This window comes from Panthera pardus, unplaced genomic scaffold (genome assembly GCF_024362965.1).
Source record: "Panthera pardus isolate Hobbes unplaced genomic scaffold, ASM2436296v1 HiC_scaffold_24, whole genome shotgun sequence".
Taxonomy (NCBI): Eukaryota; Metazoa; Chordata; class Mammalia; order Carnivora; family Felidae; genus Panthera; species Panthera pardus.
The window spans coordinates 53,416,184-53,430,443 of NW_026526810.1; the positions used below are offsets into that span (position 1 = coordinate 53,416,184).

A 14,260-nucleotide genomic window follows, 5' to 3' on the forward strand; every position below is an offset into this window, starting at 1 on the left:
CCAGATCATATTATTTGGAATCCTGAGTGAGAGCAAGCAACTCCAACACAGAGCCACAATCTTTCTCAAAAAGCTTGATCAGAGAAATTTTTTTTTTAAATTTTTTTTTTTAACGTTTATTTTTGAGATAGAGAGAGACAGAGCATGAACGGGGGAGGGTCACAGAGAGAGGGAGACACAGGATCTGAAGCAGGCTCCAGGCTCCGAGCTGTCAGCACAGAGCCCGACGCGGGGCTCGAACCCACGGACCGTGAGATCATGACCTGAGCCGAAGTCGGACGCTTAACCGACCGAGCCACCCAGGCGCCCCCAGAGAAATATTTTGACAGTTTTCAATTGCTGTGCCATGCCGCAGTGGTTGATAGCAAATCCTTCATTAAATCCTTCATGTGATGCCAGATTCTGGTTACAACTGGGTACATGTACTGTTACTGTAACATCTGTTAAATCAAAGGCTAAGGAGGGCAGGCTGTGTGACATAGTGTAGAACAGGGTCAATGTGGTACAAGTAAAATAGGAAGCAGGGAGAATATCACAGCATTAAAATAAAGATATTATTGGAACTTTGCCTCTTTGGGAATGTAGAAAAGTAGTCAGGGCGCTTAAGTAGTGACCCAACACTTAAGAGTGACCACGTAAATAGTGCAGTGGCTCTGGCTCCTTTTACAGATAATTCTTAAAGTAGGGTTATAGTAGGGGTGCCTGGGTGGCTCAGTCAGTTGATCGTCTGACTTCAGCTCAGGTCATGATCTCACGGTCCATGAGTCTGAGCCCCACGTTGGGCTCTGTGCTGACAGCTTGGAGCCTGGAGCCTGCTTCCGATTCTATGTCTCCCTCTCTCTCTGCCCCTCCCTGCTCGTGTGCTGTTTGTTGCTCAAAAATGAATGTCATAAAAAATTTTAAAAAATAAAGTAGGATTATAGTAGAGTAGCAGTGTAATTATTTTTTCTAGCTTTATTGAAATAAAATTGACATAATGTACAAATTTAAGGTGTACATCATCTATTGATTTGACACTTATATATTGCAAAATGATTACCACCATAGCATTAGCTAACAACTGCATCATATCACATAATTACCATTTCCTTTTTGTGATGAGAACATTTAAGATCTACTCTCTTAGAAACATTCAAGTATATAACAGAGTATTATCAGTTATAGTCACTATGCTGTACAATAGAATCCTTAGATCTTACTCATTTTGTTTAGCTGGAAGTTTATACTCTTTGACCAACATTACCCTTCCCCTGCCTCAATCATACTGTAATTATTCATTGTATGTTTAACATTCTTTTGTAAATTTAATTACTTCAAGTGTGCCATCAGAATTCTAAGATTTAAAAATGTGTCCAAATACAAATAAAGCTGAAATTCTGTTAGATTATGTATTGTCTCCGAAGCGAGACATACATTTCCATTGTTCTCTCAAATTTAACATTTATTTGGCATCTAATATTGTGAGGTGCTGTGAAAAAGATGACTAAACTCTTAGAGGAAGACTGCAATTTACAGACAAAACACATAGTAAACATAAAGCATTTTATAGGTGCTGAGATGGAAGGACAAGGACAGTGCTGTGGGAGAACAAGGAGAGAGAATATTAGTGATGACTGTAAGGAAAGGGGTTCTGGGCTGTCTCTGGGGGAGCAGGACCTTCAGAGATTAGCTGGTCTCTGGGTAGGCAGAATGAGCAAGCACATCCTAAGCAGAGGGCCCACAGGTTGCCTACATATGATGAACAAATTGCACCTAGTTTATGCACTCAGAGATCTTCCCAGTTATAGTGAAATAACTGTCTTTAAAAACAATTTTTTTTTTTAAACCAAAGACTGGTCTGTATGTTCTGTTCCTGAGGCTGCAGTTCAGAAAGAATCCTAATTATATGAGGAGGCAGATAATAACACTGCTTTTATTCTAATGACCTTATACGACCAAACATACGAATCAGAGTCAAAGCTCCATTTTGTTTTCATTTTAGCTCAATTAAGCAAGTGGTTTTTTCCAGTAGGTAATCCTTTTCAAGGTATTCAGATTCATTCAAACCTCCTACTATTACCAACATAGCTCTCATGGTCCAAGCATATAATCTCCTTAGACATTAGTATGCTTTGCTTCTATGATCTGGCTCGTGCTGTTTTTATTGACTTAAAAAAAATTTTTAATAGCAGCAGATTTTCACTAGTGCAATAAATAAAGCTACTTGGGTTAAAGACAGTGGGAAGACTCAGTGCCCCTGCCTTTGAGCCCCTCCCTGAACTGAACTTTGAGACAACTCCATGGAAACCTGGGCTCTGTGGTTTGACAGTTTAAAAACCACTTCTCTGGGTTTCTCAATTGCCAGTTATTTTTCAGTTCTCCCACCAAAACCTTGCTGTGTCAAAAAGTGGGGACATGAATGTTATGTTCTTCTATCTAATACATTAAGAATTTGTATACATTCCTCTTCTTCTTCTGCTCGGACATTGGTGAAAAAGTAATACACAAATAATTATTGAATCTCTTCTTCCTATTAGGATTGGAAATGACAATGAAAAAGTATGTTAACTTACAGAAGCTAGATTGCTTAAACTAGGAGTGCGTGTTAATACTCGGAATACAGTAACAGTTACACTCAAATCGCAGCAAGATGGATTACTGCAAAATAGGTGAAGAAATATATAATTAAGCATTTTAAATAATGAGACAGCATGGATTTTGCTCCTTAAAAGTATTTAAGATGTGCAAATGTCCACCTACACAGAGAACATGAGATAAATCGTCAGAGAAAGGAGTACATTTAGAGGTTCCTTTTAGCACTACAAGCTTCTATTTGGTTTTTCATAAACCTTTATTCAGAGACTCACTTCTCATAGTCTGGGAAAGAGTACAAATTCTCTTTTCCTATCCTATTTATTCTATGCTTAGTAAAAACAAAACCTGCTAGTCTGTCATCCATAAGTCTAGTTTTATGTAGTTGTTTTTGTTTTGTTTTGTTTGGCCACATGGACAAAAATACCACCAGGTTGTAAAAACTATGGTGCTAGGAATAGCCCTGTCTTTGTACTCAAGTAGTGGACTGATCACAATTATATTAAAACAAAACCTGTTATTTACCCACAACTGGGAATCACAACTAGTAGAGATTGTGACTGAGTTAACAGAACAGCAAAACCTGCTAGTAAAGGAAACTAAACATGTTGCCATAGAACACATATTTAAATGGCAGTGGGTATTAGGAATGGAAATTATGACTCCATCAACTTCTTCTTGATGGATATAGATCTTGCCTCTCCTCTGGTACCAGGTGTCTTCTCTATACTCTAAAGAACAGTTAATCTAAAAGGCCTATGAGAGTGAACAACAACCTCTCCCAGTTGTTGATCAAGACCTCCCAGAATTCAGGGTACTGGGGTGGCTCAGTTGTTAAGCATATGACCTCGGCTCAGGTCATGATCTCACGGTTCGTGAGAGCGAGTACCACATCGGGTGAGCTCGAACCCCACTTCAGGTGAGCCCCACTCCTCTCTTTCTCTGAAAAAAATAAAAATAAAAAAGACCTCCAGCATCCAGAGGATTGTCTAAGAGTTCATTAAAGTGCTGTATGACACTAACTGCTCCTTCCACTGTTGCAGCCAGTTGGTTTATTATTCCCAAATTAGCTGCCTGTTGACGGCCACTTCTGCAGAAACAGTACTGGCTAACAAGTTGTAGTTCTTCCTCATCTGCTGAGGATGTGGCTGGCTGGGTGAAATCCCATTTTCATCCGGCTTAGATGCAAAGGCAAGGGGTAACTTCATGGAGGTGCTCAGAGATATGCCTGCATCCCTGGAGATGCTGCTAGAAGTGTAGTCTCTAGTGAAAACTTGTAAACAGGCTGTAAAGAAAAGTAAACATGTTGCCAAAAAGTCATCTATGTCATAAGAAAGCATAAAAATTGGCAATATAAAGTAGGTCAAAGGCATAGGTCTATTCCAGGTTAGCCTTGCTAGCAGTGCTTTTTAGCTAGACTTGGAGGACAGAATACATTTCTCTGCTCTGAAGTCACAAGACTAAATCTTCTGTTTCTCAATCTAGGTCAAATTTTCACTGAAGGTAAAAAATCGGTAACAGAAAAAAACAGTTCCAAAAAAGCAGTCAACATTTTACCGTTAACCTTCCTTTAAGATTTTCTTCTGGAAGCCTTTTTATCAAATATCTACCTGATTATTTTGTTCTCAGGAATAGGCAAGATACTATACTGGGGCCCTATGTGAGAGAACTGATGCGTTTTAAACTACAACTGCCTTTTCTTCAAATCCTAGATGTCTTGACCTAGAGACAACACACAGGGAAACACTTCAGCTTGTTCTGTAATATTACTGTTTCAGTAACATCATGTTTGCTATGAACTGAATTGTGTATTCCTCCATGTCCAATTCATATTTTGAAGCACTAACTCTCAATATGATTGTATGTGGAGATGGGGCCTCTGGGAGGTAAACAGGTTTAGATAAGGTCATGAGAGTGGGGTTATGATGGGATTAGTGCCCTTACAAGAAGAAACCAGAGAATTAGCTCTCTCTCTGCTATGTGAAAATACAGTAAGAAGGTGGTAGACTATAAGCCAGGAAGAGGATGCCCACAGACACCTTGATCTTGGATTTCCCAGACTCTAGAACTCTGGCAAAGAAATATCTGTTGTCTAAGACCCCCAGTTTATGGTATTTTGTTATGGCAGTCCAAGCTAAGAAAATGCTCAATGAAGCTCGGTTCTGTTTTCTGGTTGCTTATTAAGGGGTAGATTGGGGGAAGAAGATTGAGAAGAAGGATTTCAAAAATTAACAGTAGACCTTGACAACAAAGTTACTGCTTTAAGAGTTTTAAGGGTGTGGGAGCAGGCCGACACTAAGAATCTGCTTCATCAGTGAAATCTGAGAACTGCAGCTGTGAGCTGAATATGATCTCTTAGACTCTGGGCTCTGTTTCTGTGAACTTGAAGTAAAAAGCTATCATTCTGAATAGGTAGATATGTGCAGCTTGTTTTAAATCTCCAGACCACACCCACACCATATCCTAACGTGATATCTCCCATGAAACGCCCATCTTATCCCAGAAACGACCTCTAAAGCAGGCTGCTTGACTATACAGCAAGCTGGATACAAGGTTCAGACAACTTTGGAGATTACTGTCTGGATCTTCGTTGCCCATATTAGACTGACAGAGGACACAAAAACTTAAGTCCCTATTCGTCATCTCAACTCCAAGTGACAAGGAAAACATTAAATTGGAATTCAGCCCAGAATTTCAGGGTGACCTCCTAAACATATACATGTATTTGCTTGAGATCAGAGCATGCAGATTCTCTATGCAGCCCCAATATTTCTTTTTAAAAAATGTTTATTTTTGAGATAGTACAAGTGGGGAGGGACAGGGATGGGGTGGGGGTGTAGAGGATCCTAAATGGGCTCTACCATGACAGAACCTGATGTGGGGCTCAAACTTACAAACCGTGAGATCATGACCTGAGCCAAAGTTGGATGCTCAATCGACTGAGCCCCAAAAGCCCAATAGCTGAGCCCCGCAGCCCCAATATTTCTAATACCTGAACATGAAGTCTCTTCCAAGGGGGCCACAGAGTTTTCAGTCCTGGGAGCTATGTTGCTAATATCCTGGATAACCTACCCTTGCTTGTTAGGGCTTCTCAACTCCCTTCTGAGCCATGTGCTGTCTGTGTTAAGATCTTGTGGGTCCTCCTGGACTGTGGCTTCTTTTTTTTGGAAGGCATCCAGATCTGGTGGGCTCTGGTTCTGACACATGACCTGAACAGCATTGTCTTGCACGTTTTCAGGCTCCAAAGAGGGATGTGTGAAGAGAGCTGATCTATAGTTTTGCAAAAGGCTGCGTGTGGGGATCCACCACTAACTGCATTGGTATCAAGATGCATGAACACTTGTATTTTGGTCCACAGGATGCCTCTGCCTCATTTACTTTGTTTCAGCATGAATCTTCATGACAGTGGATGTTCAGATGCTCAATACACTGAAGTTCTCCAAGGATGGGAAGAGATTCTTGCCTGACTATGGGATAGCTACAACTCTCTGGGTTTAGATACATTAGAGATAGGAAGATGAACAAATGACAAAAAAGAAAAAAAAAAAAAGAATGGAAGGTACCTGACATCTGGTGGCAGGCTTAATGACTCCTACAAGGTTTCTAGTGGACTCCTTGCATTTCCCAGAGCTAACTGCTTCTGCTGACCCTGAATACAGAGGTTTGGCTGGGTCTCAGGCTATTAGACCACATGCAAATGGCAGGTGGCTTTTCAGGAAGGAAATCAGTGCTGCCTCATATTTTCCCATGAATGGCTATCAAAGTATACTAAAAAAAGGTAATTAGTAAAGACTTGGATCAGTTTGTAGAGGACTTTGGGGGTACCATGAGCTGAGAACTCAAAGGTATCAGAAATGCCAAGCAAGGGGGCAAATTCCTCCAGAAAAAAAGAGGTAGTATAAAAGCAGCATTAGGGGGAGCGCCTGGGTGGCTCAGTCTGTAAAGTGTCTGACTTTGGCTCAGGTCACGATCTCAAGGTTCGTGAGTTCAAGCCCTGCGTTGGGCTCTGTGCTGACAGCTCGGAGGCTGGAGCCTGCTTCGGATTCTGTGTCTACCTCTCTCTCTGCCCCTCCCCCAATCATGCTCTGTCTCTCTCTCTCAAAAATAAACAAACATTAAAAATTAAAAAAAAACATAAAAGCAGCATTAGGTTTCAGAAAAAGGTTAAACCATCCCATTTGTGTAGTTAAGAGAGATGAACTAAGTGTACTGCTATCACAGTAGCTTGAAATTGGAAACAGGAGAGGGACAGAGAACACAGAACTGTTAATACAATTCTAGCCGTTATTTTGAATTCAGGCAAGAAAAGTATGTTAGAAAATTCCACATCTATGAAACAGCTGCATTTTCTAAAACTTCATAAAGAAAGTAGCTGACCTCACCGTGCAATAGATCCTCATGTGTGGGAATAAAGCTGGAACCCTTTGCTAAATTAAAGGCTTAATAAATGTTATAGAGAACCCCCTGACGTTGTGGAGCAAGTTTTTCTTCTGTCTTCTCTGAGGAGGTTCCCTTGTGCAGCACCACAGGGCGAGAGCTACGGTCGCCACAGGGAGATATCTCACAGCTTTGCAGCGAAAGGAGGAATTCCTTCTCAGTCATCTGTTAGGGAACTTACACTTCAAGGCTTCAAGTATGTCTTTCAGCTATAAGAATTACCAAGAAGCCAGATTGGTCTGGGAGGCCTTAGAAGCTTCGGATGCCTTTAGAAGACAGGGAGGATCTGGAAGTGTGGGTCAGGCTGGTAGCGCTGTACTTGCACATAGCCATACTTCCTACCTCAGCCCATACAGGACTTCCTCTATGGCTGGCCCATCTGAAGTAGCGGTATGATTTGACAAGTGAGAAAAAGCACTTAAAATACTGCTCTAATCCTTTCAGTATATAATAGCTAGGGTGATCTGCTAGTGAAGCAGCTCAGGAGATGGAACACTTGTGACTTAGGTTTTCAACTCCATAGTCCCTTGTTCCTCTGGTCCACCCACATTTTGAGGTTTGGACATTCACTCAATCTGTACCTTCCTCAGGCCACACGCTCAACTGTACAGGGTATAACACTAATAGAACATGGATGCTTAACAGAGTTGATAGACACAGGTGAAAACACTGATTACTAGCTATGTGACTTAGAACAAGTGACTTCCTAGTCACTTTTCTGTATTATGAAGACTAATTAAAAGGAAATAATATTTGTAAAATACCTAGAAAAGCATTTGATACGCAGGCAGTCTGTAAGTAAATATTCACATTACTTTTAAAGTACTAGTGTACATATGAAAAAGATCACATTATTTCTCCAGCAAAGTTTATTTTTGAAGCATGCATAGTTTTAATTAGCCTTTGTGGAAATTTACTTCATTCAAACCCCATTTAGTATGGAAACAATTTTCTGTAGAAAATACTTCTTTTTTACCTTAGTTGCTTCATTGAGGATTTGGAACTTGGTGCTGTCTTTGCCTTTTGTGGCGGAGTCTAGTAATGCCTGATAGGTGGACTTTGTGGAGAGCTGCTGTTTCTGACGCCTACAGATACAGAGTATACAAATGCCTGAGAATTATTTGTGACTGTCAGCATTCAACAAACTATATTACCACGTGGAAGTCATTAAAATTCACTATGATGATAAATGTATCGGGCCCAGACAGTATTAGTACTCTAATAAAGCACTAACAGAACACTTTGTTATTAGAGTGCTAATAAAATACTAATGAAATTGTTCAACATAACACTGCTCTAGGATGGCATTTTGTCCCCTTTATTGAAAAGGTGGGGCAGTTTTCATAGATGATATTTATTAGCTTGTTAAGTTCCCTTCCACTTTCCATGAAATGTATACTTTAAGAGAAACTCAATAAATTCTAGCGGAAATCCGGTATAATCTAGTGATTTAACAAAATGACCAAGAGTTCCCTATAGAATTCCCTCTAAGGCACCTATTCAGAATTTAAGTGATCTGATTTTCTTCCTTTAGGGCAGTCTGAATAAATTAGAAAGTTGTAACATAGGATACAATTTTTGTGAAAGTAAAATGACCAAAAATTGTAGTGAGATACTCAACAAAAATATTTTAAAGAAATACAATTTTAAAAAGTACAAAACAGTACAAACCCTATGAGGGGTATCTGGTAATAGTTAAAATTTTAAGTGCATTTATTCTTTGACCCAGTCATCCCATTCCTGGAATTTAATCCTATAAATACTCCTGCATGTATAGGAAATGACATATGTATAGTTTTTCATTGTGGCAGTCATTTTATAGCTGAAAGATTAAAAACAACTCAAGGATCTAGCAATAGGAAGAAGACTGAATATATTATAGTACGGCTACCCAATGGAATACTATACAGCTATAAAAAGGGAGAGCAGTCTCTACATACTCAGGATAAACTATTTAGCATTAAAAAAAAAGAAGTACATAACAGCATATATAGGAAGCTACTTGGTATAAGAAGGGCAGTGATATAGGAATAAATGTATTTATGAAAAGAAATAACGGGAGGATAAATAAGAAATTGACAAATCTGGTTATTCAGAGGGACAAGATGTGGAATAGGGTGGCAGGGGACAACCATGGGGGTAACACTCTTCAAAGAATATCTTTTTATATTATTTGACTTTTGAAATATGTAAAAGTACTATCTATTCAAAGCCAGAAACACTTTTAAAATATAAATTTATTAAGAAATTTAAATAACATAGTAGTGAGTGTATAAAGGTGAAGGTCTCCTGTCCGATGAATTTCTTAATGACTGTATTTCCTAACTGACTCTTTCCTTAGGAAGCCTATAAACATTACAATATTGCAATGTTTTGATCTAGGTAATATTATTTCCTCTCCTTACCTGTAGAAAGCAATCTTGCTGCAGTCTTTGAAAATGTTTTTATCCACAGCTTCATCTTCAACACTAAATAAAAAGACATTTTAAGAAACTTACTTTCCACAAGGTTTGTGAATCCAATTTTTGTTCCTTCTCTAACTATAGCATGAACGTGGGTAATGAACTTTTGCAATGCAAAATTGTGTCATGGCCATAACCTAACATGATAGCATGTGTGCTGCAGAATAACATCCTTTTGTAAATCACTCAAGGTAAACAACAAAATATCAAGTTCTGGGATTACTCTGAAAGCACTGGAAGAAGAGTATTGTCACTTATGAGGAAGGGGTCTTTTAAAATAATGACTGAAGGCTATGACTACAACAATAAAATAGGAAGGAGCAAAAGCACACAAAAAAAACAACCCACACAAACAAAAATAATCCACTCATTTTTTCAACAAAATATTTGCAGAATATTCTTACTGAGTGCTGGGTTCTGAGGAAGATATGGAGGACTGTGTCAGAGCTTCCTGCAAGAGCCTAACAAACAAGCATGAATCAACCTGACAAATGCTTTATTAGAGGTATGTGCAAGGGGCTAGAGTAAAAACAGAAACAGATGTAGGAGGAAAATCTGTTACTTTCTAAGATAATGTTGACAATCTAAGAGCCAATTTTTAAAAAACCAAGTTCGCAGAAGAGCTGTTTCTGGAATAGAACACGAACAAGATGCATATATATTGCTACTTGAGTATACGTGTTTAAATTATCCTCCAGGGACACCTGGCTGGCTCATTCAGTGGAGCACGCAACTCTTGATCTTGGGGTTGTGAGTTCGAGCCCCATATGGGACATAGAGATTACTTAAAACTAAAATCTTGGGGCCGCCCAGGTGGCTTAGTCAGTTGAGCATCCAACTTCGGCCCAGGTCATGATCTTGCCATTACCAAGTTTGAGCCCCACGTCGGGCTCTGTACTGACAGCTCAGAGCCTGTAGCCTGCTTCTGGTTCTGTGTCTCCCTTTCTCTTTGTCCCTCCCCCGCTCATGCTCTATCTCTGTGTCTGTCTCTCTCTCAAAAAAAAAAAAAGTCTTAAAAAAAATAAATTAGCCTCCGTATGATTAAAACAACTCTAGGCTATAAAAGGGAAAAAAAACCCACACATGCCTTCAAGCAGACATATTGCTGAATACGGCTGTAATCAGCATGTCTATGATTATGTAGGAAACTATGATTGAACACAAATTTCAAGATATTATAAAAACAAGCCCACACAGATACACTTGGCTGTACTAAAAAGTTGTTTTCTTGGAAGTAATCAAATCTTTCACTAACATAGTCTGTGTCACTGTTTCCTTTAATCAAGCGTGCAAAGATTAGAGAAATTTGCAATCCTTGCTTTTCAGCTTTGAAGAATGAACTCTGTAATAATATAGGAAGATGGGGGTGTAGCCTGAAATTCATGTTAGGGTTCTGATCACAATTCTTCCACTGTTCTGTAAAGCATCCTGAAAATATTTTGTGAGGGACTAGCTATTAATATCAACTAATTCCCTGGGGAATTGAGACAACTGGTAAAGATTAAATACACAAATACCCAACATGCAAATAAGAGGCCATTCAAACAATCAATAAAACCTTCAAACCTAATGTTGCTTTCAGGTACTTTCGGGTACTATCTATTCCCTACTGTCTGAAGTCAGTCCCTGCAGGACCAGTGGGCCTTTACCTGATTTCCTCTTTCCCAGCAGCTTCCATGGCTTCCCAGCCCGTCGGACCGGCTCTCAGCTCTTAGGCCAACGCCAAGAGGTTTTTAAAACACTGAAGGGCAGTCTTTCTAAATTACAACCAGCACTTCACCACCATCAAGTTCTTGGGAAATGGAGTCCTCCCCAGGTCCTTAAGAAGTGGCAAAACTACACGTACTCCTGGGTTTTCCAGGCCCAAACTAGCGTTTCTACGGAGATATGACAAAATTTTCTTGCTTATGAGTGCCAACAAGGAACTGCTTTCATTAGGAACCGCAACTGTCTTTGTAGTGGAGGGGGCGTGTACTCAAAGAGCTCTAGAGGATAAAAATCTAGAGCGTGAGAACCAGGTAGTACAGAGACTGCTTGCCCGGTCCAGGTCAAACGTCTGCAGGTTTATTACAGTGACCCTCACAACACAGATACTGAAAACTGGCTCACTCTTTCCGTTTTTAGTTTTAAGTAGAAAGTGCCGTACTGCTCTGTGCTGAAGGTGGATGTTCTCCAGCCAAATTCTACTGCACCATCATGCTTTTCAGGGCTACAACGATTTTTTTTTTTAAGGGCTTATCTAGTACAGTAGATACAGCTTAGGAAGTGCTTATACTACACCACTGCCAAATTCCAGTCCTTGCTTAAAAACCTCCAGAAACCAAGAACTCACTACTACCTGCCAAAGAGGCAGTCAGACTTACGGCTTTCCCAGACTTCTGGACCCCGCGTCTCACTTTGACTTAGAAGGTATGAGAGGCGGGGGCGAACGAGAGGAGAGAGCCAAACGCTACACGAGGTGCTTGCTTAAAATCCCCAGCCCCTTTAAGGGGCGGGAGAGAGGAGAAAAGCAGACCTACGCGGAGGTTGATTAACATCCTAACGCTCCAAGGTGACCAGATTACGACGGGACGACGCCTGCGCTTTCCGCTCTAAACCTCACTCGAGACCGTGACGACTGGCTTAGGGAGGGGCTGCTGGGCGGAAAAACAAACAAGCCCCGCTAGGTTTCGAGGACCCGGATGATCCCGCCCCCAGAGCAGAGCCGGAAGAGGGCGGGGCGAACCGGAAGACGGTGAAATGCTTTCGGTAGGCGCTCCATGGCTGTGAAGATGGCGGCGGCTGCGTGGCTTCAGGTGCTGCCTGTCATTCTTCTTCTTTTGGGGGCTCAGCCGTCCCCATTGTCGCTCCTTGGTGTAGGACCGGCACCTGTCGCTGCTGCTGACCGATCCAAGTGGCACATTCCGATACCGTCGGTGAGTGTTCACTTCAGAAGCAACTGAGCCTGGACGAGCAAGGGGTGGGGCTACGGCGGCCCTAGGGGTCCATGAAGGTTCCGCAAAAGCCCGCTTCAAAAGGGGTGGAATTGCCTGGAGCATCTGTGTCGCTGGATAGCAAGGATCCACTACCCTGGAGCGGAAAGCCGTGCACTTCTGTGGGTAGGTTAGCAGGAGTGCCAGAGCCGCTTCAGGAGCGGAGAAGAATGGTGGAATGGTTTCTTATCAGCTAAGTCAGAGAGAACTTTCAGTGCCTTACGTGAGACGTGTAAAGTTGATGGATGATAGGTGGAGAACGGTTTCCCTTTCAGCTGAAGTTTCACAGAATCCAGTGACCCCAGGTTGGATGAGAGAGATCTGTTTATAGGTGTCTTTATCACTTTTTTCCTTTGCACTTTTTGTTACTGGATGATTGTACTTACGAAGTTGTTTGATTTCCTTTGCACTTTCGAATGGTTGTTCTAAGCCTTGTGTGATGAGGAAGCCTAGGCATTTAAAAAATATATTCTAAAATGAGAATGGCTGAAGTGGTAGAAATTGTGTTCTAAAATTTGACATGGTAAAGGTAGGCTGTCTTTTGGACAACTTATTAGATAGGTTGACCCTTTCTGTCCCCCACCTCACTCCTTTACACCTCATTGGAAGTAAGAGTTTTTATAGTCCTGTGAGCTCACAAAAATCGGATGCACGCAGGAAATGCCGAAAAGCAATAGTCCTATTGAAACCACGGTGGCGTTTTTGTTTGATTCTGCTTTGCTCACTGGTTGTAATGTCCAAATCTTATTTGTGCTTTTAAATGGTAAGCATTATAGCTTTTGTTCGTTTGGTGAAGATCTTCAGGTTCTGAATTTTACCTATTGTTACTAAAATGGTTAATAGTTAAACCTGTCTGCTCATAGAATAGTTTATTTAAGGAAATGATTGGTTATTCTGAACAGTGATTAGTGAGTAAAGCGAATGAACTAATTAAGGAGTACCTCCCGTGAATATTTAAGTTGGGATTTCTAGCAGTTTCTTTTCTAGAGTCCTTGCTTCATGGCCTGTGGGGGAAAAATCATGTCTCTGCACCAAGCTACAAAATTCTGCAGTTTGGATATGGTTGAATTTTACTAAAAGGAAGGATATCGATTTTGTTGTTGTTTAGAAAACTAACTTAAACATTTTATAAATTTAGGTTTTTTTAACAGTTACATTCTGCCTTGGGAATTAAAGTGATCTATGCTAATTATCTTTCTCTTCTTTATCTTTGCAGGGGAAAAATTATTTTAGTTTTGGAAAGATCCTGTTCAAAAATACCACTATCTTCCTGAAATGTGAGTTTTTGCATTTCATGAAGTTTTTATTTGAGTGATCTTTAAACTTTTAAATTACCTATTTTCTATCTCTGATCTTCTCTAGACATAAGTTTTGAAATTTAATAGTCTGGCATTTTCTAGGCATAAACACGTAGTATAAGTAAGGTCTTTTCCCTGAGTAATCTTCAGAATACTTGTGTGAACTTTATTTTCTTCTCTTGTTTTTCTGGTGTTTACACTTTACAGTTAGACAAATTATGTCTGATGGTATTTTAATCTGCCCTCTGTTAGATACCACCAATTTTGCTTTTGTGTGCTTGTTAGGTATTTACTGAACAAATGACTTAGGCGTCAGACCTTTGGCTCTGCACGAATATGTTCAGTGATCCTTTGTTTACCGAAGGAGTATTTTGCTATTTAGATCTTTGGAAGAGGAAGCTCAAAGATATTATCAGGAAGTAGGGATTACATGGAATTAAACCAGTCTGTCCAGTGAGAAAACCACTGTATCTGAATCCAAAATTTCCCATTGCACATTAAAGAAAAGCTTCCTTTTATT

The 14,260-nt window shown here is 40.3% G+C and overlaps 2 protein-coding genes across 14 annotated transcripts in view; one reads left to right on the forward strand and one right to left on the reverse strand.

The window, feature by feature from the left end:
• The window catches only part of GANC (glucosidase alpha, neutral C), a 75,239-nt gene extending 62,937 nt beyond the window's left edge, over positions 1-12,302 (reverse strand). For 3 of the 12 annotated variants that reach the window (XR_008417107.1, XM_019442454.2, XM_053889161.1), the window contains exons 1-3: positions 11,120-12,051; positions 9,414-9,476; positions 7,985-8,093 (exon numbers count right to left, since the gene is read on the reverse strand). Coding sequence is in view for 8 of the 12 variants with exons in the window: in XM_019442454.2 (XP_019297999.2) it covers positions 7,985-8,093; positions 9,414-9,476; positions 11,120-11,148 (201 nt within the window). In the remaining 4 variants the exon portion in view is untranslated. Of the gene's footprint in view, positions 1-3,509; positions 3,857-7,984; positions 8,119-9,413; positions 9,477-11,119; positions 12,052-12,195 lie in introns of those variants that run through there. The other 9 variants (XM_053889156.1, XM_053889165.1, XM_053889160.1 and 6 more) reach the window with 9 other exon arrangements.
• TMEM87A (transmembrane protein 87A) overlaps positions 12,230-14,260 on the forward strand; it is a 40,382-nt gene continuing 38,351 nt past the window's right edge. For both annotated transcript variants that reach the window (XM_019442466.2, XM_019442467.2), the window contains exons 1-2: positions 12,230-12,385; positions 13,659-13,719. In XM_019442466.2, the coding sequence (XP_019298011.1) occupies positions 12,230-12,385; positions 13,659-13,719 (217 nt within the window). The remainder of the gene's footprint in view (positions 12,386-13,658; positions 13,720-14,260) is intronic.